Source organism: Carcharhinus amblyrhynchos, chromosome 34 (assembly GCF_965287045.1).
Source record: "Carcharhinus amblyrhynchos chromosome 34, sCarAmb.v2.hapA, whole genome shotgun sequence".
NCBI lineage: Eukaryota > Metazoa > Chordata > Chondrichthyes > Carcharhiniformes > Carcharhinidae > Carcharhinus > Carcharhinus amblyrhynchos.
In genome coordinates, this window is record NC_137357.1 from 5,007,812 (window position 1) to 5,034,249 (window position 26,438).

General features: G+C 47.4%; 1 protein-coding gene across 1 annotated transcript in view; it reads left to right on the top strand.

Annotated features, from left to right (window-relative positions):
• The window catches only part of LOC145361252 (myoferlin-like), a 123,598-nt gene extending 97,346 nt beyond the window's left edge, over nucleotides 1-26,252 (top strand). The window contains exons 40-51 of the mRNA XM_080216885.1: nucleotides 511-602; nucleotides 1,680-1,850; nucleotides 2,579-2,727; nucleotides 4,271-4,410; nucleotides 6,749-6,837; nucleotides 7,583-7,678; nucleotides 9,466-9,607; nucleotides 11,599-11,698; nucleotides 14,810-15,003; nucleotides 18,201-18,310; nucleotides 23,004-23,151; nucleotides 26,160-26,252. Coding sequence (XP_080073011.1) covers nucleotides 511-602; nucleotides 1,680-1,850; nucleotides 2,579-2,727; nucleotides 4,271-4,410; nucleotides 6,749-6,837; nucleotides 7,583-7,678; nucleotides 9,466-9,607; nucleotides 11,599-11,698; nucleotides 14,810-15,003; nucleotides 18,201-18,310; nucleotides 23,004-23,151; nucleotides 26,160-26,216 — 1,488 coding nt within the window. The 3' untranslated portion in view covers nucleotides 26,217-26,252. The remainder of the gene's footprint in view (nucleotides 1-510; nucleotides 603-1,679; nucleotides 1,851-2,578; nucleotides 2,728-4,270; nucleotides 4,411-6,748; nucleotides 6,838-7,582; nucleotides 7,679-9,465; nucleotides 9,608-11,598; nucleotides 11,699-14,809; nucleotides 15,004-18,200; nucleotides 18,311-23,003; nucleotides 23,152-26,159) is intronic.
• Nucleotides 26,253-26,438: the final 186 nt, after the last annotated feature.

Here is a 26,438-nt window from a genome sequence, read left to right on the forward strand (position 1 = left end):
AGGAGAATTTAGCATGGCCAATCCACCTAACCAGCATGTCTTTCCGACTGTGGGAGGAAGCCAGAGCACCCGGAGGAAACCCATGCAGGCACCGGGAGAACATGCAGACAGCGACCCAAGCTGGGAATTGAACTCAGACCCCTGACGTCATGAAGCAGCAGTGCTAACTACTGTGCCACCTTGCGAACCAGATGGGTTTCTCCAACAATCGACAATCGTTTCATGGTCATCGGTAGATTCTGAATTCCAGGTATTTTTTTGTTGAATTCAAATTCCACCAACTGCCGTGATGGGATTCAAACCCATGTTCCCAGAACATTAGCTGAGTTTCTATAATACCACGAGGTCATTGCATCACTTGTGAAGTGCCATGGGGCCCTAGGAGTTGGATTGGTGGACGAATCTGCTTGTATTTTGCAGGTTGAGGGAGCTCTGAAGAAAGAGGGAGCTCTCAACAAGAAGAACTCATCAAAGATACTTCACATCAACTGTACCTCTTTTTTTTGGCAGTGTGACCCCTACATTAAAATCTCACTCGGAAAAGTGCTAGTCGATGATCGTGAGCATTACATCGCCAATACCCTCAATCCTGTGTTTGGCAAGTAAGTTGTTTCTTCAGTTTAAATCCACAAACGAAGCTGAGAGAGGAAGTGATGGTTCTCCCTGTCCTTTCTCCTTTCCTATTTTACAATCAGTCCTGGTACACTCTCACAGGGAGTGCCATTCTACACTAGAATCCTATAGAGCAGCAGAAGGCCATTTGGTCCATCAAGTCTGCACTGACCAGAATCCCACCCAGGCCATATCCCTATACAATCCATAGATGCGCGGATTAGGTCAATTGGCCATACTAAGTTAACCCGAGTATCAGCGTGTTAGCAGAGTAAATGTGAGGGATTAAGCGAATGGGGCCTTCATGGGATTGTTGTCAGTCCAGACTTGATGGGCTGAGTGGCCTCCTTCATAGTGGATGCTATGATTCTATAACCCCATGCATTTACCCTAGCAAGTCCCCCTGACATTAAGGGGCAATTTAGCATGGCCAATCCCCCATCTTTTGGACTGTGGGAGGAAACCGGAGCACCCAGAAGAAACCACGCAGACTCAGGGAGAAGGTGCAGACTTCACACAGACAGTGACCCAAGCCGGGAATCGAACCTGGATCCCTGTCACAATGAGGCAGCAGTGTTAACCACTGTGCCTCCTCCTCACTCTTGCTGGGTTCAGTCTTGTGTTGTCAGCAGCAGCCTCTCTCCCAATGTCACCATCAACACCCAGCCTCCCCAACCAAGTAGGCTATTCCATTATCTTAAGTCATCACAGATGTATTCAATTTTCATAATAAGTGCACGAAGATATGGATACAAATGCACACATATTTGGCCATGCTAAATTGCCTCTTATTGTCCAATGATGTGTAGGTTGGATGGACTAGCCATGCTCAATTGCACCTCAATGTCCAAAAATGTGTGGGTTAGGTGGATTGGCCATGCTAAGTTAGTGTCATTGGGACTAGCTACGATAAATGCATGAGGTTACAGAGATAGGACCGGGATGGGATTGTGGTTGGTGGGCCGAATGGCTGCCTCCTGCACTGTAGGGTTCTATGATTCTATGAATGGGGAGAGAGGGTTTTTAAAAGGAGAGATTGTTTCTAACAGTGGAAGTTCTTTCCCCAGAATGTTCCAACTCCAAGCCACCATTCCACTCAACAAGGATCTCAAAGTTGCTGTCTACGACTATGATCTGGTCAGCCAGGATGACAAAATCGGAGAGACGGTGGTCGACTTGGAAAACCGCTTCCTGTCACGGTTTGGAGCGCATTGTGGGCTGCCGCGGACGTACTGCACGTGAGTCAGTGCAAATGCCAGAGTGAGCGTGAGACCCACGGACTGCTGCGCAACAACAACTGGCATTTATATCAAAGGAAGGCTTGTATTAATAGAGCATGTTCCACGACCACCAGCTAGTGAAGTGTGGTCCCGATTGTAATATGGGAAGGGAATGAGGGAGTGCCGCCCTGTCAGAGGGCCAGTGCTGAGGGAGCGCCGCCCTGTCAGAGGGCCAGTGCTGAGGGAGCGCCGCCCTGTCAGAGGGCCAGTGCTGAGGGAGCGCCGCCCTGTCAGAGGGCCAGTGCTGAGGGAATGCAGCAGTCAATAGAAATGTAAATTACTGTCTTAGAGGCTGCATCTGGGTGGCACAGTGGTTAGCACTGCTGCCTCTCAGTGCTCGGGGGTCTGCATGGGTTTCCTCCGGGTGCTCTGGTTTTCTCCCACAGTCCGAAAGACATGCTCATTAGCTGCTAAATTCTCCCTCAGTGTATGCAAACAGCACCGGAGTGTGGTAACTAAGGTATTTTCACAGGAACTTCATTGCAGTGTTAATGTAAGCCTACTTGTGACACTAATAAATAAAACATTCCTTCTAGAGGTGTACGACAGGAAGAACAGGAGATTTGGGGGAGCAAAGTTGTCAGAGGTCGCTCGTGTGTGTTGCGGGAGAGAAGGAATGCGCACTTTTTTTCTAAAGGCAAGAGGGAGCAGGTCGTTGTATTTGGGATCTTTATTTCTCTCCACAGAGCTGGCTCAACTCAGTGGCGTGATCAGTTAACCCCGATAAAGCTGCTGAATAACCTGAGCAGCTTGAAGAACTACGCCATGCCCGTCTTCCGTAGCAATGGGCAAAAGATCGCCATCGGAGACAGGGAGTTCTCACTGAGTGACTTTGGTAAGGAGCTTGGGACGTGACAAGGTTGTGGTTGTTATGGGGACACGTGGCAGAACTGAGAGTCTGAGCCAATTCATGTTGTGGTTCAAGTTAGAAACTCCAAAGTGTTTCATGAGTTGTGCTGGAATCATAAGTTTGACATGATACGTTTCACTTCAGGTATGATTCGAGCGACCCACTAGGGCACTTTTATCAATTAAAGTTTATTTAAGAATATACTTAACATATGTAGGAAGAAAATTAGCAAGAATATTTATCAATTATAAACAAGAAACAAACAGTTATGATCCTGCTTAACCCTTAATAAACATGTATAAGCTGTCCCAATCAAAAACCAAAACCTCCCATCAACAAGAGATCCTTTTCACAGGTTTAACACAATAGAAACTAATGGTCACGTGGTATTGGGATCGAGGCCGTTAGTTGAATTCTGCAGTCAAATGCTCCGAACGATTTGAAGACAAGACAGCTTCCCAAAAACACCAGAGACACTCTGGTCCAGCCCCCAAGAACAGTAGGTTTTCATCCTTCAGTTCCTGTACTCAGCTAACTAACAGAATTTTCAAAAAACAGGGGTAGAGGGAAAACATTTCTTTTTGAGCTTGCTGTCCTTTTTAAAACTCACTCAACTGCAGCTCAGAACGGAAAATGAAACCTTAAACTTACTGGGGGGGGAAAATGCTGTCCAGAAACACATGACCATTCATCTGACAATGCAGGATCGTGAAACTAACCCCAGAGTAAACACAAACAACCCCATTTAAGCTGCTTAAGTAGCAATAAAAGGACTCATCATCATCAGCCCGGTAACAGTGATATCAGTGAAGCTGTGAGAGCTGTAGAAATCATGTTTTAAATTTAAAAAGTCTCTTAAAAGTACACTAATGTCCAAACTGAACAAGATAGAGACTGGAGGTCAATTCTGTCATGAAACACAGGGGTAGGGGAGGTGGAGGTCTGTTCCGTTTTTTCCTGTTTTAACTTCAGAGGATGTTACAAAGAGTTGTTATGACACAATATGTTGCGTCTCTGCCTGTGCCAGTCAAAGACAAGCCACCCAGCATTCCGCTATTTGGTCGGCACGGTGGCACAGTGGTTAGCACTGCTGCTTCACAGCGCCAGGGACCCGGGTTCGGGATTCCCGGCTTAGGTCACTGTCTGTGTGCAGTTTGCACATTCCCCCTGTGTCTGTGTGGGTTTCCTCCGGGTGCTGTGGTTTCCTCCTACAGTCCAAAGGTATGCAGGTTAGGTGGATTGGCCAATCCTAAATTGACCCTTAAAGTCAGAGGGACTAGCAGGGTAAATATGTTGGGTTATGGTGATAGGGCCTGCTTCGGTGCAGACTCGATGGGCCAAGTGGTCTCCTTCTGCATTGTAGGGATTCTATGATTCTTTTCCAATTATTCTGATCCCAGTTTTCAGCATGAGGGAAGTCCCCGAAGAACTGTCATAACCAACAGTGGAAAGACACTTACTTGGAAATTTAGTTATTTTTCAGTGCAGCTGATTAAATCCCTGCCCTCCTTTCTGTCTTACTGTACAGAGCCAAAGAAGATTCCTTATAGCTTCCTAGGGCCCCCGGAAGAACGGCTCGCTCTGCACATTCTCCGTTTGCACAATCTGGTGCCAGAACATGTGGAGACTCGGACATTGTTCAACAGCATTCAACCAGGGATTGAGCAGGTAGAAGCCAGAAGAGTTTGCTACTGTTTGTAGATGACACCAAGTTGGGTGGGAGGGTGAACTTTGACGAGGATGCAGAGATCCTTCAGCATGATCTGGACAGGTTGGGTGAGTGGGCAAATCAATGGCAGATGCAGTATAATTTGGATAATGAGAGGTTATTCACTTTGGTTCACTAACGCCTTTTAGGGAAGGAAATCTGCTATCCTTACCCAGTTGGTGTGAAGTTTGCACGTTCTCCCCTTGTTTACGCGAGTTTCCTCCAGGTGCTCCAGTTTCCTCCCATACCCCAAAGATGTGCGGGTTAAGTGGATTGGCCATGCTGAATTGCCCTTCAGTGTCAGGGGGAGTCGCTGGGGTAAATGCATGGATTATGGGGGTAGAGCCTGGGTGGGTTTGTGGTCGATGAAGACTTGATGGGCTGAATGGCCTCCTTGTGCACTGTAGGATTCTATGAAGAAGGCAGATTACTACCTGAATGGCTCTAAATTGGCAGAGGGGAGTATGCAGAGGGACCTGGGTGTCCTTGTGCACCAGTCACTGAAGGTAAGCATGCAGGTGCAGCAGGTGGTAAAGAAGGCAAATGGCATGCTGGTCTTTATTGCAAGAGAATTCAAGAAAAGGAGCAGGGATGTTGTTGTTGTAATTATACATGGCCTTGGGGAGGCTTGCGTGCAGTTTTGGCCTCCTTTTCTGAGGAAGGATGTTCTTACTCTCGAGGGAGTGTAGCAAAGGTTTATCAGGCTGATTCCAGGGATGGCAGGACTGATGTATGAGGAGAGATTGACTAGGTTAGGATTGTTGTCGCTGGAGTGCAGATGAATGAGGGAGGGAATTTCATAGAGATTGATAAAATTCTAACAGGACTAGACAGGGTAGATGTTCCCGATGGTGGGGGAATCCAGAACCAGGGGTCACAGTCTGAGGATTCGGGGTCAACCATTTAGGACGGAGATGAGGAGACATTTCTTCACCCGGTGAGCCTGTGGAATTCATTACCACAGGAAGTAGTTTATGGCAAAACATTGAATGTATTGAAGAGGTGGCTGGATATTAGCACTTGGGATGAACGGGATCCAAGGTTATGGGGAGAAAGCAGGATTCGGCTGTTGAGTTGGACGATCAACCATGATTGTGACGAATGGCGGAGCAGGCTCGAAGGGCCAAATGGCCTCCTGTTCCTACCTTCTACGTTTCTATGTTTCGAGGTCAGCAGTTGTGGGGAATGAATAATCTCTACCTCCCCTCCCCCCACCACCCCCATAAACCCAAAGTGCAGAATCATAGACATCACAGAATGGCTACAGCACAGAAGGAAGGCCATTCAGCCCCTCGTGTCTGTACTGGCTCTCCAAACGAGCAATTCACCCGGTGTCACTCCCCACCTTCTCCCCATCGCCCTCCGCATTCAGATAACAGTCCATTTCCTTTTCAAATCCCTCGATTGAACCTGCCTCCACCATATTGTGTCAGCGCTGCCTGAATCCGAACCACTCACCGTATGACAAAGTTTCTCCTTCTGCCTCTGTTGCTTTGTTTGCCGATCATCTTCGATCTGTCCCCCCCCCACCCCTGGTTCTGGATCCTTTCACTAATGGGAACAGTTTCTATCTCTTGACTCTGCCCAGACCCCTTATGATTTTGAACAATTCGTTCAAATCTTCTCTCAACCATCTCTTCTCCATGGTGGCACGGTGGTTAGCACTGCTGCTTCACAGCGCCAGGGGCCTGGGTTTGACTCCCAGCTTGGTCACTCTGTGTGGAGGATGCACATTCCCCCTGTGACTGCATGGGTTTCCTCCGGGTGCTCCGGTTTCCTCCCACAGTCCGAAAGAAGTGCTGGTTAGGTGCTAAATTCTCCCTCAGTGTACCTGAACAGGCTTTGAGTGTGGCAGCTAGGGGAATTTCATAGTAACTTCACTGTTACATTAACAGTATTAATGTAAGCCTACTTGTGACACTAATAAAATAAATTTTAAACTTTGTTATTTGGACTCTCAGTGTGGCTTACTTGTGCTTGGTAGAAGCTACATCTATTCATGTGTAGGGAATCTGTCCTCTGCAGGCAAAAGAAGCATGTCCAGGCATTGCATTGTTCTCAAATTAAACAAAAACCTGGGCAACAGTCACTCTCTGGAGCATTCTCTATGGCAACACTTTGCCCAATCTGAATTGGCTTGCCTACAGTCAGCACCCTTTTCTGACACAGTACAAATTATTGCCCCCTTGGTATTCTTGTGAATCTGTCCTGATAGGTGTTAGACAGAAACTTCGACGGCCTGTCTCTTTTTTTGCCCCTTACCCCACTGCTCAACTTAACCTTTTGTTCCTTGTGCAGGGCAAGCTGCAGATGTGGATCGACATTTTTCCCAAGAGGTTGGGCGCTCCCGGCCCACCCTTTGAGATCACTCCTCGGGCCCCTGTCCGGTGAGTGTGCTAGCGAGCCGGTGATTGTAATAACCGACGTGGGGGAGGGGCCGGTGGGGGGTGGGGGTTGCATGTGAGTATGAGTATGGAATGAGCTGCCAGAGGAAGTGCAATAGCAACATTTCAAAAGCATTTGGATAAGTACATGGAGGGGGAAGGATTAGAGGGCCAAGCATGGGCAATTGGGACTCGCTGGGAGGGCACCATGGTTGGCATGGACTTGTTGGGCAGAAGGGCCTGTTTCCATGCTGTGTTACTGTATCGTGCTTGCTAGTCCAGAAGGCAAGTTCCATTCATTCTTTCCTCAATGTTCCTCCTTTCTTCTCCTGAAGATGCTGACTCGCACTGAGGCAAAGTTCAGCCAACTGTTGGCCAGGTGAAGGCCAAATCCCCTTTTGTACCTTCCTCCAAGAGAGGCGGGCATGAAAGGCATCAGTAGTGCCCTCGGACACCGCATGCTCCCTCTCCAAGGACACCCAGCCGCGAATGTAGCCATGGTAGATGGGCAGACAGTCAGGTTGTACGACCTCCTCGATCACCTGCTGCCTGAACCGGCAGATAGCATGCCTTGCCAGGCCCAGGAGCAGGCTAGGATCCTCTGGCATGCCAATCTCATCACAGAGACTTGGTCACTGACTAGCCTTTAACCTGATAAACATATCCTGCCTGTCTGGTAAAGGGGACAATTGACAACTGGTGCGACTGTACACTCTTGTGTCGTTTTCTGAATTTTCTGTTTCTTTAGGTACGTCCTACGCTGCATAGTCTGGAACACCAGCGATGTCGTTCTGCAGGAAACCAATATAACAGGAGAGAATATGAGTGACATTTATGTTAAAGGGTAAGGATAATATCAACTGACTAAGTTCTTGTGTCACCCTGGGTCAGAGATTTCTCAAGCACATCAGTTAGGCTAACGCTGGAGCATAGTACTGAGAGAGTATTGTCGCCATCCTTCGAGTAAGGGATTAGACAGGAACAGGGGGGTCGGGGGTTGGCGTGGGAGGAGAGTGTACATACAATTAAAAAAGAGCCATTGTCATAATTTGGGGATTTGGAATATGGGTGACACATCTGGGCAACAGCAATGTGCGAAGAATTCTTTGTTGCAAGATTATACATAATCCTCTTGTTTACAGTGGTTAACTTAAGAAATAGGAGCGGGAGTAGACCATATGGCACCTAAAATGTGTAGTCCAAAATGGCTGACCTCTTACTGTGACACAGTGACCCCCAATTCTAGATTCTCTAGCCAGAGAGGAACAACCTCTCAGTATCTACCCCATCAAACCCTCTCAGAATGTTATATGTCTCAATTGGATCTTTTTTTAAATTCATTGGATGTGGACATCATTGGCTGGGCAAGCATTTATTGCCCAACCCTAATTGCTGGCTCAGCCACTTCACAGGACATTCACTCTTCCACCTTCTTCTGTCAGGAAAAAGATACAAAAGTCTGAGGTCATGTACCAACCAACTCAAGAACAGCTCTTTCCCTGCTTTTGAATGGACCTACCTCACATTAAGTTGATCTTTCTCTACACCCGAGCTATGACTGTAACACTACATTCTGCACTGTCTCCTTTCCTTCTCTATGAACAGTATGCTTTGTCTGTATAGCACGCAAGAAATAACACCTTTCACTGTATACCGATACATGTGACAATAATAAATCATATCAAATAGTCAAACAGATTGCTATGGGTCTGAAGCCTAATCTAGGCCAGACCAGGGTAAGGAAGGCAGATTTCCTCCCCTAAAGGTGAAACCATTTTTATGACAATATCGACAAAAGTCACCATGAGACTTTTGATTCCATTTTCTTTTTCTCTTTCATTGAATTCAAATTTTCCCCATCTGCTGTGGTAGGATTTGAACCTGGGTCCCCAGGGCATTTCCCTGGGTCTCTAAGTTACTAGCCCAATGACAATACCACTACCCCACTGCCTCTTATTCTTCCATATTCCAGGGAACGTAGGCCATCCCACTCGATCTCGCCTCATAGGACAACCTTCTCAAGCCAGGACTCAATAAAGTTTATTTATTTATTGAGTCACAAATAGGCTTACATTAACACTGCAATGAAGTTACGGTGAAAATCCTCCTAGTTGCCACATTCCGGGTACACTGAGGGAGAATTTAGCATCTAATCAGCAAGTCTTTTGGATTGTGGAAGGAAACCTCAGCACTTGGAGGAAACCTACACAGACACGGGGAGAATGTGTAGACTCCGCACAGTGACCCAAGTCGGGAATCGAACCCAAGTCCCTGGTGGTATGAGGCAGCAAAGCTAACCACTGTGCTACCATGCCCCCCTTTATATGATGGATCTTTGTTGCAGTGGCTCCAAGGCATTGGGGACTGAAATTGCTCCCCACAAATTAGATGTTTCACCAAAGCTCCATATAAAACTTCCTTCTTCTTATACCCCAAATACTTGGCTGTAAAAGCTAATGTACCATCATGACTAAAGGCTTCCTCTCTGTGAACACAATTTCCCTCCACTTTCACCCCACTCCAACTCAACACAGTTAAGTACAAAAAAGAGGCCCAAAAGGGGAAAAAAACACTTTGGAAATGTTTTCAGTCCACTCTGATTATTAACTGAACCTGTTGTTCCTTCACCAGCTGGATGGTCGGGTTGGAGGAGCAGAGACAGACCACTGATGTGCATTACAGATCGCTGGATGGAGAGGGCAACTTTAACTGGAGGTTTGTCTTCCAGTTTGAATACCTAACAATGGAACGAGTTCTTGTTGTCAATAAAAAGGTAAGGAGGCAATTTATAATGAAAAACGTGAATGATTTATTCCAGCAGTCGATGTGTTCTGATTCAGGTCAAATTCTACTACAACCTCTGATAAATCAAACCCATTCCTTTCCAGTCCCATTGTGTATAATACCAATGCACCAAATCTCTTTGCTTCAATATCAGTTTCATCCAATCCCAATGGATTAAACCCCTTCCCATTCACTCCCATTGTCTCCAGTCCCAGTGGATCAAACCCCTTCCCATTCACTCCCATTGTCTCCAGTGCCAGTGGATCAAACTCCTTCCCATTCACTCCCATTGTCAGCAATCCCAATGTGTGAGTTGGGTGGATTGGCCATGCTAAATTGCCCCTTGGAGTCAGTAGGACTAGCTTGGGTAAATGAATGGGGATAGGGGCTGGGTGGAATTGTGGTTGGCGCAGACTCGGTGGGCCAAATGACCGCCTTCTGCATTGTAGAGATTCCACGTCTAAATGTAGGTGGGAGTTTAAACTGGGAGGGAGCGGGGAGACTGCAGAACAGGATGGGCGGGTTCAAGGGAGTGGGCAAGAGCATGACAGATACATTGTACCATTGAGGAGTGTAAGATTGTACACTTCACCTAGAAGTTCAACAATGAAGAGGTCTTACTGCAATTGTATGAATGGGTTTGGTTCATTGGGATTGCTGACAAAGGGAGTGAATCGGAAGGGGTTTAATCCATTAGGATTGTGTAGAATGGGAGCGAATGGTACATGGTTTGATCCATTGGGATTGCAGACAATGGAAGTGAATAGGAAGAGGTTTGATCTACTGGAACTGGAGACAATGGGAGTGAATGGGAAGGGGTTTGATCCACTGGGATTGCTGACAATGGGAGTGAATGGGAAGGGGTTTGATCCATTGGGATTATGTAGAATGGGGGTGAATGGGAAGGGGTTTGATCCACTGGGATTGCTGACAATGGGAGTGAATGGGAAGGGGTTTGATCCATTGAGACTGGAGACAATGGGAGTGAATGGGAAGGGGTTTGATCCACTGGGATTGCTGACAATGGGAGTGAATGGGAAGGGGTTTGATCCATTGAGACTGGAGACAATGGGAGTGAATGGGAAGGGGTTTGATCCACTGGGATTGCTGACAATGGGAGTGAATGGGAAGCTGTTTGATCCGTTGGGAGAATGGGAGGAGACCGGACCACCCGGAGGAAACCCATGTAGACTCTGTACAGACAGTAATGCAAGCTGGGAATGGAACCCGGGTCCCTGGCGCTGAGAGGCAGCAGTGCTAGACACTGTGCCACTGGCAAATTTGTACCACCTGCAAACTTGAATTCTTCACACTCGGTCCCCCTGAGTTGCCTCTGCAGATTTTATCCATAGCTATTCCCTTTGGGAGCCTAGGTTGAAGGGATTTATCACGCGAAGTTCATGTTTCTTTGACCAGCAGTAGAAACCAGTTAATGTATCCATGATGAGCACAGGAGGTGATGACCTAGTGGTGTCATCGCTAGACTATTAACCCAGAAACTCAGCTAATGCTCTGGGGACCCGGGTTCGAATCCCGCCACGGCAGATGGTGGAATTTGACTTCAATTTAAAAAAAATCTGGAATTAAGAATCTACTGATAACAATGAAACCATTGTCGATTGTCGGAAAAACCCACGTGGATCCTTTAGGGAAGGAAATCTGCCGTCCTTACCCAGTCTGGCCTACATGTGACTCCAGAGCCACAGCTATGTGGTTGACTCTCAACTGTCCTCGGGCAACGAGGGATGGACAATAAATGCTGGCCAGGCAGCGACAGCCCATGTCCCACAAATGAATAAAAATAAATGTTTAACATGAAAACTGATTTGTGCTAATGCTGCAAACTTCATTGCTGTCTCTGTTTCTATCGGCATGCTGGCTGGGAATTTGACCCAAGCCATTTGTGAAACGTACCGCAGATGCATTTGTCACTCTCCATGACTCAGAGCGATTTTGAGAGAGTGTTTCTATTTCTTTCAGAACTATATTTGGAGTCTGGATGAGTCCGAGATGAAAATGCCTCCAAAACTAATTCTCCAGGTTTGGGACAATGACAAAGTCTCCTTTGATGACTATTTAGGTAATGTTTATTTAAATAGACTCGCGATTTCAGCTGCCAGAATTCCCTAGGTTTGAGTGGATTGGGAGGCAGCATAGAAACTAGAGGCAGGAGGAGGCCATTAGGCCGTTCGAGCCTTCTCCACCATTCATTTTGATCATGGCTGACCATCAAATTCAATGTCCTGATCCCCCCCCTCTCTCTCCCATATTCCTTTGAAGGAATAGGCGGTCAACTTCTCTGGAATTAAGAATCCACTGATGACCATTGTCGGAAAAACCCATCTGGTTCGCTAATATCCATTAGGGAAGGAAATCTGCCACCCTTACCTGGTCTGGCCTACATGTGACTCCAGATCCACAGCAATGTGGTTGACTCTCAACTGCCCTCAGGCAACTAGGGATGGGCAATAAATGCTGGCCCAGCAAGAGACGCCAGTGTCCCAGGAATGAATTTTTTAAAACTGGGTCGAGCGCTTTCAAAGTGTTCAGAGGGCTAATCTGGAGTCGATGGTTCAAATTGTAGCTCAGCCCAACAGTACTATTAGGGGCGGCACAGTGGTTAGCACTGCTGCCTCACAGCATTAGGGACCCGGGTTCAATTCCCGGCTTCGGGTCACTGTCTGTGTGGAATCTGCACATTCTCCCCGTGTCTGCATGAGTTTCCTCCAGGTGCTCTGGTTTCTTCCCACAAGTCCAAAAGATGTGCTGGTTAGGTGCTAAATTCTCCTCAGTGTACCCAAACAGGCCCAGAGTGTGGCGACTATGGGATTTTCACAAGAATTTCATTGCAATGTTCATGTACATTCTCCCGTGTCTGTGTGGGTTTCCTCCGGGTGCTCCAGTTTCCTCCAACAGTCCAAAGATGTGTGGGTTAGGTGGGTTGGCCATGCTAAATTGCCCCTTAGTATTCAAACGTGTGCAGGTGAGGTGGACTAGCCATGCTAAATTGCCCCTTATTATCAGGGGGCTAGCTGTGGAAAATGCATGGAGTTATGGGAATAGGGTATGATCAGAATTGTGCTTGGTGCAGACTCAATGGGCCGAATGGGCTCCTTCTGTATTGTCGGATTCTATGATTCTGTGATCTGACAGACAAGGGAATTAAGGGTTATGGGGAGAAAGCGAGAAAGTGGAACTGATCCACTTCAGATCAGCCATGATCTTATTGAATGGCGGGGCAGGCTCAAAGGTCTAGATGGCCTACTCCTGCTCCTATTTCTTATGTTCTTAGCCCCAAGAGCTACATCTCATTTCTTCTTGAAATCAGACAATGTTTTGGGCTCAACTACTTTCTGTGGGAGTGAATTTCTCACATTCACCACCCTCTGGATGAAGAAATTTCTCCTCACCTCAGTTCTAAAAAGGGTGAGACAGGGTGGATTCAGAAAGAATGTTCCCACTGGTGGGGGGAGTCCAGAACTGGGGGGTCATAGTTTGAGGATAAGGGGTAAATTTTAAAACCGAGGAGAGAAGCAAACTTATTCAAGAAAGGTGAGAGAGAAAGGGAACTTTGGGCCAGTTAGCCTGATACAGAATCTGTTACCAGGGAGGCTGGTAACAGGGCAGGGTGTAAGGACTGGAGGGGATTGTAGGGGACTGGAGCTTAACAGACAGAGCTGGTTGGAGAGGATCAGTGCCAATTGATGCTTCATTGATTCAATCTCCCTTTGTCCATATATTTTGATCCAGACAGTTTTAGTTGGTGTATGGAATGGTGCAGTTGCAGTATGATGTGGAGATACCGGCGATGGACGAGGATAAACACAGTAAGAAGTCTCACAACATCAGGTTAAAGTCCAACAGGGTTATTTGGTAACAAGCTGGCTTTCGGAGGACTGCCCCTTCGTTAGGTGAGTGGGAGTTCTGTTCACAAACAGGTCATATAAAGACACAAACTCAATTAACAAAATAATGGTTGGAATGTGAGTCTTTACAGGTCATCATGTCTTAAAGGTACAGACAATGTGAGTGGAGAGAGGGTTAAGCACAGGTTAAAGAGATATGTATTGTCTCCAGCTGGGACAGTTAACTCCATTCACATTGTCTGTATCTTTTAGACTTTATTACCTGTAAAGACTCGAATTCCAACCATTATTTTGTAAATCGAGCTTGTGTCTTTATATGCCCTGTTTGTGAACAGTACTCCCACTCACCTGACGAAGGAGCAGTGCTCCAAAAGCTAGTGGCTTTTGCTGACAAATAAACCTGTTGGACTTTAACCTGGTGTTGTGAGAGTCCTTACTGCACTTGTAGGAACCAGCAGGATTCAGTAGAGGGCAGAGGAGCATTGTAGGTGAAGCGCTACAATCACCCGAATGGTGAGCCTGGTTCTAATTATTTGGTGTACGTTGTGAAGCTCTGGAGTGGAAGTGGGGCAGTAGATGCATTCAACTCTTTGCCACCTCTCAGAGGAATTACAGATCCCCTTCACGTTGTTATGTGGGGAAAATCGCACACCCTATCACTTGTAAAGCAAAGTTTGAAAGTTCTAACTAAACATCACTGAAGTGTGTGTGCGTCTGTACTTGTGTGTGCGTCTGTACTTGTGTGTGCGTCTGTACTTGTGTGTGCGTCTGTACTTGTGTGTGCGTCTGTACTTGTGTGTGCGTGCATGTGTGAATGTGTGTGTGCATGCGTCTATGTGTGGGTGTGTGTGTACACGTTTGTGTGTGTGTGTGTGCATGCGTGTCTGTGTGTACGTGTGCGAGAGCTTGTGCGTGACAGTCTGTGTGTGTGTGCGTCTTTCTGTGTGTATGTGCGTGCACACGTCTATGAGTGGGTGTGTGTTGGTGTGTGTGTTTGTGTGTATGTGCGTGTGAGTCTGTGCATGTGCGAGAGCCTGTGCGTGACAGTCTGTGTGTGCGTGCGTGTGTGAGAGTCTTGTGTGTCTGTTCATGCGCAACCATGTCTGTTTGCATGCATCTATCTTTGGTTGCTCGTGTCTGTCTGTGAGCGTGTGCGCGTGTCTGTCTCTTGGTGTGCACCCAGGAGGCTCCAGCCATGTGGTGGGTACTGACTTGAATAATCTCCCCTATACTATTGCTGACCCTGATCCACACTCACAGAGGATAGTGATTTATCCACAAGTCCCAGCTCTGTGTTGACCCGAGAGTTTTTTCCTCCCTGGCAGGATTTCTGGAGATTAACCTGAATGCGTTCCGGAGCCCAACAAAATGGGCGGATGGTTGTACTTTGGACAGGTTCTTTAAGCTGAAGGACTCCTCGAAAAACAAACTACAGGACATGATCTCACTCTTCAAACAGAAAAGTATTAAAGGCTGGTGGCCATGCATTATGTACGAAGATGGCGAACCTTATTTAACAGTAAGATCAAATCTCATTGCGAGACCTGTTCTCCCTCACCCCAAACCTTTTGGTGTTGATCCACAACCAAGATTGGCACGTGGACAGTCGTTAGCACTGCTGCCTCACAGCACCAGGGACCCGGGTTCATATCCAGGCTTGGGTCACTGTCTGGAGTCTGCACATTCTCCCTGTGTCTGCATGGGTTTCCTCTGGGTACTCTAGTTTCCTCCCACAGCCCAAAAGACATGCTGGTTAGGTGTTAAATTCTCCTCAGTGTACTCAAACAGGGGCTGGAGTGTGGCGACTAGGGGATTTTCACAGTAACTTCATTGCAGTATTAATGTTAGCCTACTTGTGACACAAATAAATAAACTTACTAAGATCCCTGAACATCTCCTTTTGTGTTTCTCCCTCAAACTTTTCAACTTGGTTCTGCATGCCTGAATATCCAAGCGTGTCCATTTCGAATCTTTCAATCGACTTCCCAAGTTCACAGTTTGGAAGAGTTTCAAACCTTTGTTATTCTGCATGGGAAGAAATTTCTGTCATTACCCCAAACGGTGGAGCTCCAGTTAGACCTTCTTGTAAGGGGAATTGGCCGTGCTAAATTGCCCCTTAGTGTCCGAAGATGTGTAGGTTAGGTGGATTGGCCGTGCTAAATTGCCCCTTAGTGTCCAAAGATGTGCAGGTTAGGTGGATTGGCCATGCGAAATTGTCCCTTAGTGTCTGAAAATGTGCACGTTAAAGGGATTAATGGGGCAAATATGTGTGGTTACGGAGATCGGGCCTGGATCAGATATTCTGTGAGAGAGTCAGTGCAGATTCGATGGGTTGAATGGCCTCCGTCCGCAGTGTAGCATTCTGAGTCGATGATTCTACCATCGAATTGAGTCTCGGCAGTTTTCCCTTGTGATTTAATCCTTCTCATCCCAGTATGTATCTGGAGGATCATCAGACCTTATACCCCTCCAAAGGTTGAGGAGCTATCCAGCAACAGGAGTAGGAGCAGGCCATTCAGCCCATCAAGTCTGCTCCACTCGTCAATAAGGAACTGGCTCGTCTGGTTGTGGCCTTAACCTAACCAACTCAGTCTTGAAAAAATTCAAGAGCCTGCCCAGAAGAACCATCCTCTGGGAGATGAGTTCCCTCCTTGTTTCCATCTTCAATGGGAGAAACCTTACTTTGAAACTGTGCCCCTCAGCTCCCCCACCAGCCCCTCCTCACTTCCACAAGCCTCTCAGCATCCTCCTGTCAAGCCCGCTCAGAATCTTTCACGTTCCAGTCAGATTAACTTCATCACATCCTTGGATGAGACCCAGTCAATCCCCAATTGATCAGACAAATATATTCTGAATTGACTGAACTCCATGTTCCACTGGCTCCCTGCCCCACCCCCCCCGGGAGAGGCTCACCTCCTCCTGATCACAACACTGGCTCCAGCTCTCCTGGAGACACAGGGTGGGCAGTAAAGAGACGGGGAAAGATAGGGATCCCATTCCCAGCAGAGTGTGCCTGACTCCATACCCTCCCCATCCCCCACCAAAAAAAAAGATCAGTGTTGGCAAAATGAGCCGGAAAGCCACGTCTTTCCCTGGGGGGATGCGAGAGGAATCTTAGGGGTGCAACACTTCACTCGCTCCTTCGCTGGTAGTACATCAAGTATAAGTTTGTCTTTCTGTTGTTGACTGTTGGGAGATAGATGACAGTGGGCACATCAGAGTTGTGGTCTCTCCCTCTTTGCATCACTTGTTCTCTTTCTCCCTTTCTCTTCCCCTCTGTTTGTCCCTCCTTCTTGCCTTTCTCCCTCCTTCTTGCCTTTCTCCCTCTCTCTCTCTCCTTCTCTTTCTGCCACTCTCTCTCTCCTTCTCTTTCTGCCACTCTCTCTCTCCTTCTCTTTCTGCCACTCTCTCTCTCCTTCTCTTTCTGCCACTCTCTCTCTCCTTCTCTTTCTGCCACTCTCTCTCTCCTTCTCTTTCTGCCACTCTCTCTCTGTCTCTCTCTCCCTTTCTGCCCCTCTCTCTCTGTCTTTCTGCCCCTCAGATCAGCCATGATCTTATTGAAGGGTGAGGCAGGCTGGATGGCCTACTCCTGCTCCTATTTCTTATGTTCTCTCTCTCTCTCTTTCTGCCCCTCTCTCTCTCTCTCTCTCTCTGCCCCTCTCTCTCTCTCTCTCTCTCTGCCCCTCTCTCTCTCTCTCTCTCTCTCTGCCCCTCTCTCTCTCTCTCTCTCTGCCCCTCTCTCTCTCTCTCTCTCTGCCCCTCTCTCTCTCTCTCTCTCTGCCCCTCTCTCTCTCTCTCTCTATGCCCCTCCCTCTCTCTCTCTTTCTGCCCCTCTCTCTCTCTCTTTCTGCCCCTCTCTCTCTCTTTCTGCCCCTCTCTCTCTCTTTCTGCCCCTCTCTCTCTCTTTCTGCCCCTCTCTCTCTCTTTCTGCCCCTCTCTCTCTCTTTCTGCCCCTCTCTCTCTCTCTCTGCCCCTCTCTCTCTCTCTCTGCCCCTCTCTCTCTCTCTCTGCCCCTCTCTCTCTCTCTGCCCCTCTCTCTCTCTCTCTCTCTGCCCCTCTCTCTCTGCCCCTCCCTCTCTCTCTCTTTCTGCCCCTCTCTCTCTCTCTCTTTCTGCCCCTCTCTCTCTCTCTTTCTGCCCCTCTCTCTCTCTTTCTGCCCCTCTCTCTCTCTCTCTTTCTGCCCCTCTCTCTCTCTTTCTGCCCCTCTCTCTTTCTTTCTTTCTGCCCCTCTCTCTGTTCCCTTTCGCTCTCTCTCTCTCTCTCTCTGCATGTCTCTGCTCTCTCTTTCTGCTCTGTCTCCTCTGCACCTATCTTTCTCTTTCACCCCCTCTCTCTCTGCGCCCCTCTCTCTCTGCGCCCCTCTCTCTCTGCGCCCCTCTCTCTCTGCGCCCCTCTCCCTGTCTCTTTCTCTTTTTCTTTGCATCTCTCTTTCTGCTTTCTCTCCCTCTGCACTTCTCTCTATATCTTTCTGTCTGTCTCCCTTATCCCCTTTTCTCAGCCTACTCTCTTTCTCCTCCTCCCCCTCCCCCTCCCCCCACTGCCAGCTTGCCCTCTATTTCCTTTTGCCAGTCTGTGCCAACTCCCCCCCATCCCTTCCACAGCCAGGTACTAGTACTTCCTGTGATATGAAGTAATTACAGTTGGTATTCTGGTAATTAGTTGTTACTGATAGTTGATGCCTTGTCCACACTTCTGTTTCTGCTTTGGCCTCTCTAGGGTAAACTGGAATTGACCCTGGAACTGCTAACGGAGAAGGAGGCTGAAGAGCGGCCGGCTGGGAAGGGAAGAGATGAGCCCAATATGAATCCCAAACTGGAACCACCAAAGTAAGTCTGGAGCGCTGGGGTCGCCAAATAAAACTGACCAGATCATTGCAGCCGCATACCTTGCACTGTGCCAATAACCTCAACCTGCTAACCTGTAGCATACACTGCACTGAAACAGGCCCAACCCAGAACATAATACCTAGCGTTAGATGTAATTCTGTGCTCAGGCAGTAATTACTGAACAATCCTGAGTGCGCTAATAGTTACACTCGATGTGATTCTGTGATTGGGCCGTATTTACTGAGCAATCTTGAGTGCGCCAAGAATTACTAAGACCCAATTTCAGATTATCACTTGGGCTTACATTGTGTGCTTGCGAGAAGCAAAATACATTCACACAAGTGGTCTTGTCCTCTGCAGGCAAAAGAAGCATGTCCAGGCATTGCTCCTTTTTGCAATCAAATTAAAAACAAAAGCAGGAGGGATGCACATTCTCCATGGCAACACCCCAACCAATCAGAGTTGACTTGACAACCAATCAGCACCCTTCCCTCCTGCAATACAAATTGTTGTTCCCTTTGACAACCAGCTCTTCTTTCCAGCAATACAAAACTCTTACCTGCTTAATTAGTGACAAATTGGATTAACGTATGTGTTTCAACTGTGTATCTGTTTAAGATTTGAGCCCAAAAGTAACAGTGAGAAGTCTCTCAACACCAGGTTGTGATGAAGGAAAAGCGCTCTGAAAGCTTGTGATTCCAAATAAACCTGGTGGACTTTAATCAGGCGTTGTGAGACTTTTTACTGTGCCCACCCCAGTCCAGCGCCGGCATCTCCACGTTAAAAGTAATGGGCAACAGGATAGGAAATAATCATAAGTGGTATGTTTTGCCTGTACAGCGCGTAAGAAACAATACTTCTCACTGTATTGCAATACATGTGACGGAGAAACATAGAAGATAGGAGGAGGCCATTCAGCCCTTCTAGCCTGCTCCACCATTCACCACAATCATGGCTGATTGTCCAACTCGATAGCCTCATCCTGCTTTCTCCCCATAACGTTTGATCCCGTTTGCTCCAAGTGCTACATCCAGCCGCCTCTTGAATACATTCAATGTTTTGACATCAACTACTTCCTGTGGGAATGAATTCCATAGGCTCATCGAGTGAAGAAATGTCTCCTCATCTTCATCCTAAATGGTTTACCCCGAATCCTCAGACTGTGACCCCTGGTTCTGGACTTCCCCCACCATCGGGAACATCCTCCCTGCATCTACCCTGTCTAGCCCTGTTAGAATTTTATAAGTCTGTATGAGATCCTCTCTCCCTTATTCGCCTGAACTCCAATGAAAACAATCCTAACCTCGTCGATCTCCTCATACATCAGTCCCACCATTCCCGGAACCAGCCTGGTAAACCTTTGCTGCACTCCCTCCCATGACAATTAATAAAATGAATCCCTCAAAGGCAGCCTCTATTTCCCTCCCCACCCATGCCAATCTTCCTCCATCTCCCCACATTGTGACGGGGCTTTGACCCAGTGCTGTATTCAGTGTCTTGACACTATTTACCAAGAGGAGGTGGGGGCAGAATGGGATTTGTGATTTTAATCTACAGAATCTGTGAGCTACAGCAAGCGGAGCATTTATTTCCTCAGAAGAATGCAGTGAAGGGAGGGCGGTTGCAAAGTCCAAAAGGACGCATGGGAAATCATTCCTCTTGGCATGATTTAATTTATTATTGTCACATGTACTGGGATACAGTGAAAAGTATTGTTTGATTTATTATTGTCACATGTACTGGGATACAGTGAAAAGTATTGTTTGATTTATTATTGTCACGTGTATTGGGATACAGTGAAAAGTATTGTTTGATTTATTATTGTCACACGTATTGGGATACAGTGAAAAGTATTGTTTGATTTATTATTGTCACATGTATTGGGATACGGTGCAAAGTATTGTTTGATTTATTATTGTCACCTGTACTGGGATGCAGTGAAAAGTATTGTTTGATTTATTATTGTCACGTGTACTGGGATACAGTGAAAAGTATTGTTTGATTTATTGTTGTCACATGTATTGGGATACAGTGAAAAGTATTGTTTGATTTATTATTGTCACATGTACTGGGATACAGTGAAAAGTATTGTTTGATTTATTATTGTCACGTGTACTGGGATACAGTGAAAAGTATTGTTTGATTTATTATTGTCACATGTACTGGGATACAGTGAAAAGTATTGTTTGATTTATTATTGTCACATGTACTGGGATACAGTGAAGAGTATTGCTTCTTGCATGCTATACGGACAAAACATACCATTCATAGGGAAGAAAAGGTGAGAGTGCAGAATGTAGTGTTATGGTTATTGCTAGAGAAAGATCACCTTAATGTGCAGTAAGTTCATTCAAAGGTCTGATGGCCGCAGGGAAAAGACTGTTCTTGAGTCAGTTGGTACGTGATTGCAGACTTTTATATCTTTTTCCTGACAGAAGAAGGTGGAAGGGAGAATGTCCGGGGTATGTGTGAGGTCCTTAATTATGCTGGCTGCTTTCCCAAGTCAGTGGGAAGTGTAAAATGTTTGGAATTATCTAGTCTCCATTTTGGCCAAGCCCCGTGCTGTCACTGCTTCCTCTTTGCTCGCAATATCAAAAACCCTTCATAATTTTCAGTGCCTTCCTTCCTCCTCCCAACTTTCCATGCCATGAGGAGAAATGGGATCTGGTGTTGGGTGCAGCTGCCCAGCGCTTAGGGTGGGAGAACCCAGAGGTAATGAGTTTCCATTTCCCTATGGGTAAGACATTGGAAACATCTGTCACCCATCCAGACTATGGGCTATGGGAACGATCCTTTAAAACAGAGATGAGGAGGGATTTTTCCAGCCAGAGAGTGGTGAATCTGTGGAACTCTTTGCCACAGAAGGCTGTGGAGGCCGGGTCATTGACTGTCTTTATGACAGAGATAGATAGGTTCTTGATTAATAAGGAGATCAGGGGTTATGGGGAAAAGGCAGGAAAATGAGGATGAGAAAAGTTTCAGCTATGATTGAATGGCGGAGCAGACTCGATGGGCCGAGGGCCTAATTCTGTTACTGTCTCGTGGTCTTATGATTGTATGTATGACTCCAGTCTGACTCGATGTAGCTACTTCTTTCTTCTTTCATGAGTGGCGCTGGCAATGCTAACATTTGTTGCCCAGTTTCTGTACTGTAATTTAAGCTAGTCCATAATTCTTCTTGAACCTGGCTACCTAGGCCTTTCCAAAGGACACAAGAGACAACCACATTGCTGTAACGCTGGAGTGACATGTAGGCCAGAATGGGTAAGGACGGCAGATTTCCTTCCCCTTGAACGAGATAGGTTTTTACAAAGATCGACGATGGTTGTCAGTCTAACAGCAGCTAAAATGTCTTTCAGATGTCATTATAACCTTAACAGGGTTAAGTTCCTAAAGAGTGTCTTTAGTTGCTTCATCAATGACAATCCCTCCACTGATGACTGCACAATGTCAGCACCATTCGCCACTCCTCAGATACTCGAGCAGTCTGTGTCCAAATGCAGCAAGACCTGGACAATATCTCAGCTTGGGCTGACAACTGGCAAGTAACATTCACAACATTGGCAAGTGCCATGCAATAGCCATCTCCAACAAGGGAGAATCTAACCCCTCTACATTGGTAGCATTACCATCACTAATGCCCCACTATCAATGTCATGGAGTTACTATCAACATCTTGGGAGTCACTACTGACCAGAATACAGTGGCTACCAGACCTGGTCAGGGGCTGGGAATGCTGCAAAGAGTAACTCACCTCCTGACTCCCCAGAGCCTGTCCACCATCTACAAAGCACAAGTCAGGAGTGTGATGGAATACTCCCTACTTGGCTGGATGGGTGCGGCTCCAGCAGCATTCAAGAAGCTCGACACCATCCAGGACAAACCAGCCCCGCTTGATTGGCCCCCCCCTCCACAAACATTCACTCCCTCCACCACTGACGCTCAGTGACAGCAGTATGGACCATCTGCAAGATGCACTGCAGCAGCTCATCCTTAGCACTTTCCCAAATAGCAGACCCACCATCTAGAAGGACAAGGGCAGCAGACACGTGGGGAACTCCACCACCTGCAAGTTCCTCTCCAAACCACTCACCATCCTCACTTGGAAATATATCGGCCATTCCTTCACTGTCGCTAGGTCAAAATCCTGGAACTTCCACCGTCATAGCGCTGTGGGAGTACCGACACCACACAGACTGCAGCGAGTTCAAGAAGGCAGGTTCTCAAGGAGCAACGAGGGATGGACAGTAAATGCTGCCCTAGCAACACAGTGGCAAGTGGTTAGCACTGCGACCTCACAGCACCAGGGACCCGGGTTCGATTCCTGGTTTGGGTCACTGTGCAGAGTCTGCACGTTCTCCCCGTGTCTGTGTGGGTTTCCTCCAGGTGCTCCGGTTTCCTCCCATAGTCCGAAAGACATGCTGGTTAGGTGTTAAATTTTCCCTCAGTGTACCCGAACAGGCACTGGAGTGTGGTGACTCGGGGATTTTCACAGTAACTCATTGCAGTGTTGATGTAAGCTGACTTGTGACTAATAAATATAAACTTTAACTTTAAAGCTGAAACCCAGGTCCCATGAACAAATATAAAAACATGAGGCTGATTGTATATTGAGACGTGACACAGTTTTTAAGCAATGGTTACGACCTTTTCTCTGTCTGACTGCTCTCCCTTTCTCCCTGTTGTTTTGCAGCCGGCCAGACACCTCCTTCCTCTGGTTCCGTTCACCCTTGAAGGCATTGAGGCACATTGTCTGGCGCAAGTACAAGTGGTGGGTTATCTGCTCATTGCTGCTGGTGGTGCCAACAATCATCCTCATCGGTCTCCTGCACGCGATTCCTGTAAGTATCCACAAAGAGCCGCAGACCCAAAGAGACGGGCAGTGAATTCTGTGCTGTAGCGAGCCATGTTACTTGCATGGTCGACACTTTTATGCTGGGAAGGCAAAAGAAATGGGGAGTGCACCTCTTTGGGATTGAACCGTGACTGTTTGTGGATGGTGTGGTGGCGTGGCGGTTACCACTGCAGCCTCACAGGGCCAGGGACCTAGGTTTGATTCTGGCCTCGGGTGACTGTCTGCACACTCCACTCTCCCCGTTTCTGTGTGGGTTTCCTCCCACAGTCCAAAGATGTGCAGGTTAGGTGGATTGGCCATGCTAAATTGCCCTTTAGTGGCCAAAGATGTGTAGGTTAGGTGGATTGGCCATGCTAACTTGACTCTTAGTGTCCAAATTTGTGAAGGTTAGGTGAATTGGTCATGCTGGATGGACTTGCTCAGGTAAATGCATGGGGTTACAGGGATAGGGTCTGGGAGGGATTATGGTCAGTGCAGACTGAATGGAACGAATGGCTCCTTCCACACTGTAGGGATTCTATGGATTGTCAGGTATCTCAGCTATGAAGGATGCTGACGCTAACCTTTGTGTTTTGGAAGCCTGTGCCCCTCTTCCCAATTCCTCTGCCCTCCTACCTTGCCTCTCCTGCCCACTCACTGTGTTCACTCCTGTCCTGTCACCTGTTTGGGCTGAAACAGAGGGGATGGTGTCACTGGGAAAGGCTCACATTCCAACAGTGGCGACAATTCCCAATCTACTCTGCCGATAGTTAAACCCTTGGAGGTGTCATGAGGTTGCGGGCAGGCACTGTGAAATTACAATTATTACTTTCTTCTGTTCCAGTTCCGGCTCTGTTATCTCTGGTGTGTCCCCACCCCATTCCCCCACCAAACCTCATCCTCCTCCTACTTTTTAATCTACATTCTGCCTCTCAGAGACATCATCCTAAAGCACAGCGCAAGCTATCACATGTTCCCTGACTACATCCTGTCTTACTTCACCACCACCACCTCTCTCAAACTCCTCCACAGTTGCTCAATTATCCGATGCTCAGCACTGGATTTCCTCCAATTAAACATTGAAGACTGAAGCCCTTGTTTTCAGTTCCCGCTCCATTCCCTGGCTACCAAATCCATTCCTCTCCAAGGCAACAGTCTGAGACTGAATGGGACTGTTGCAAACTTGCTCTCGTGGTGGATCCTGTGATGAACTTCCACCAACCTGTCCATGTCACCGGACTGCCTAGTCATCGTGTTTTCAGTATGGAATAGTGCACCTTTAGCGGCAGTTATGTTGGTGCAGAGTGGGAGTGTTCGATGGGGACAGCAGAGAGGGAGCTTTACTCTGTATCTGACCCTGTGCTGTACCTGCCCTTGGGGTGTTTGATGGGAACAGTGTCAAGGGAACTTTATTCTGTATCTGACTTTGTGCTGTAACTGTCCTGGGAGTGTTTGATGGGGACAGTGTACAAGGAGCTTTACTCTGTATCTAACCCCATGCTGTACCAGTCCTGGGAGTATTTGATGGGATAGTGTCAATGGAACTTTATTCTGTATCTAACTTTGTGCTGTAACTGTCGTGGGACTATTTGATGGGGACAGTGCAGAGGGAGCTTTACTCTGTATCTAACTCCGTGTTGTACCTGTCCTGGGGGTGTTTGATGGGACAGTGTATAGGGAGCTTTACTCTGTACCTCGATCCGTGCTGTACCTTTCCAATTTAATTCTCCCCAAAAGAAGTTATTCTCAAAAGATGCTGTGTTTCTCTTCCAGTTGCCCATGGTATATGGAAACTAAATCACTAGCTTATATCAATGAGCCAGCTTCCCACTGCTCTTGGGGTTGAATCCAGATTAATGACCCTCTGAGAGAAGAAATTCCTCCTCTGCAACTTAAGTGCCAGACCCATTATTTTTAAGCTGTGCCCCTAGTTCTAGATTCCCTCATGAGGTGAAACATGTTCTCAGCATCCACCTTGTCAAGCCCCTGTCTTAGAGTAAGGACCACCTCTCGTTCTTTCAAACCCCAGCAAGCGTGGCATGCATGCCAAAGATCAAAAGATCCTTGTGGAACTCCAAGATGCTGAGGGGAGGGATCTGATGTTGAAACAGGGAAGTGGACATATTTGGAGCCACGCTCCCACCCAGTCCCTGAATACTGCGGGGGACTGTTACAGTGTTCTAAGGGCTGCCACCTTTTCCAGTTTTTCATTCATTCGTGGGACATGGGTGTCACCGGCTAGGCCATCATTTATTGCCCATCCCTAGTTGCCCATGGCCAGTTGAGAGTCAACCACATTGCTGTGGCTCTGGAGTCACATGCAGGCCAGACCGGGTAAGAACAGCAGATTCCTTTCACTGAAGAACATCAGTGAATGAGATGGGTTTTTCCGACAATGATTTCACGGTCATTAATAGATTCTTAATTCCAGATTTTTTTTAATATATTGAATTCAATTCCACCATCTGCTGTGGTGGGATTCGAACTCAGGCCCCCTGAGCATTAGCTGAGTTTCTGCATGAAGAGTAAGAAGTCTCCCAATGTTACGCTAAAGTCCAACAGGTTTATTGGGAATCACGAGCTTTCGGGGCACTGCTCCTTCATCAGGTGGGTGGAGAGGGAGATTTACAAACACGGCATGTACAGACAAAGGCATAATTGCAAGATAATTGTTGGAATGCGAATTATCCTGCAATTGTGTCATGGCCGATATGCGCCATGCTTGTGAACCCAACTCTCCACGCACCTGAGGAAGGAGCAGCGCTCCCAAAAGCTCATGATTCCAAATAAACCTGTTGGATTTTAACCTGGTGTTGGGAGACTTTTTACTGTGCCCAGCCCAGTCCAACGCTGGCATCTCCACATCTGGATGAATAGTCGAGCGACAATATCACTTGGCCTTCGCCTCCCCTGGATTAGCAGGTGCCAGTGGACGTTGTATTGCAAACTGGGAGGGTTTTATTTTTGGCGTACTATTTGCTTTCCTTTCTTTCCTTGAATTTGTTTCTCTAACAGAATGCTCTAGCAAACTTTTTGTTGCAGTCCACCAGATTTCACAGAAAGAAAAAGTGAGGAGAGGCCATCCGGACATCAGGAGGCAGACGGCACTGTGGCGAGGTTGTGGGGGGTTTGGGAGGGGGAGTGCAGGATTGTGATGGGGAAGTGTGGGATTCCTCGACACAGAGGGGGCGGCAACAAAGAACCTCATTCTGCCTCCTTCCACACCACCCCCCCCATCACCTTCCCCACCCCATTGTTCTGCTGTTGGTCACAGCCAGGGGTGCACGTCGGAGA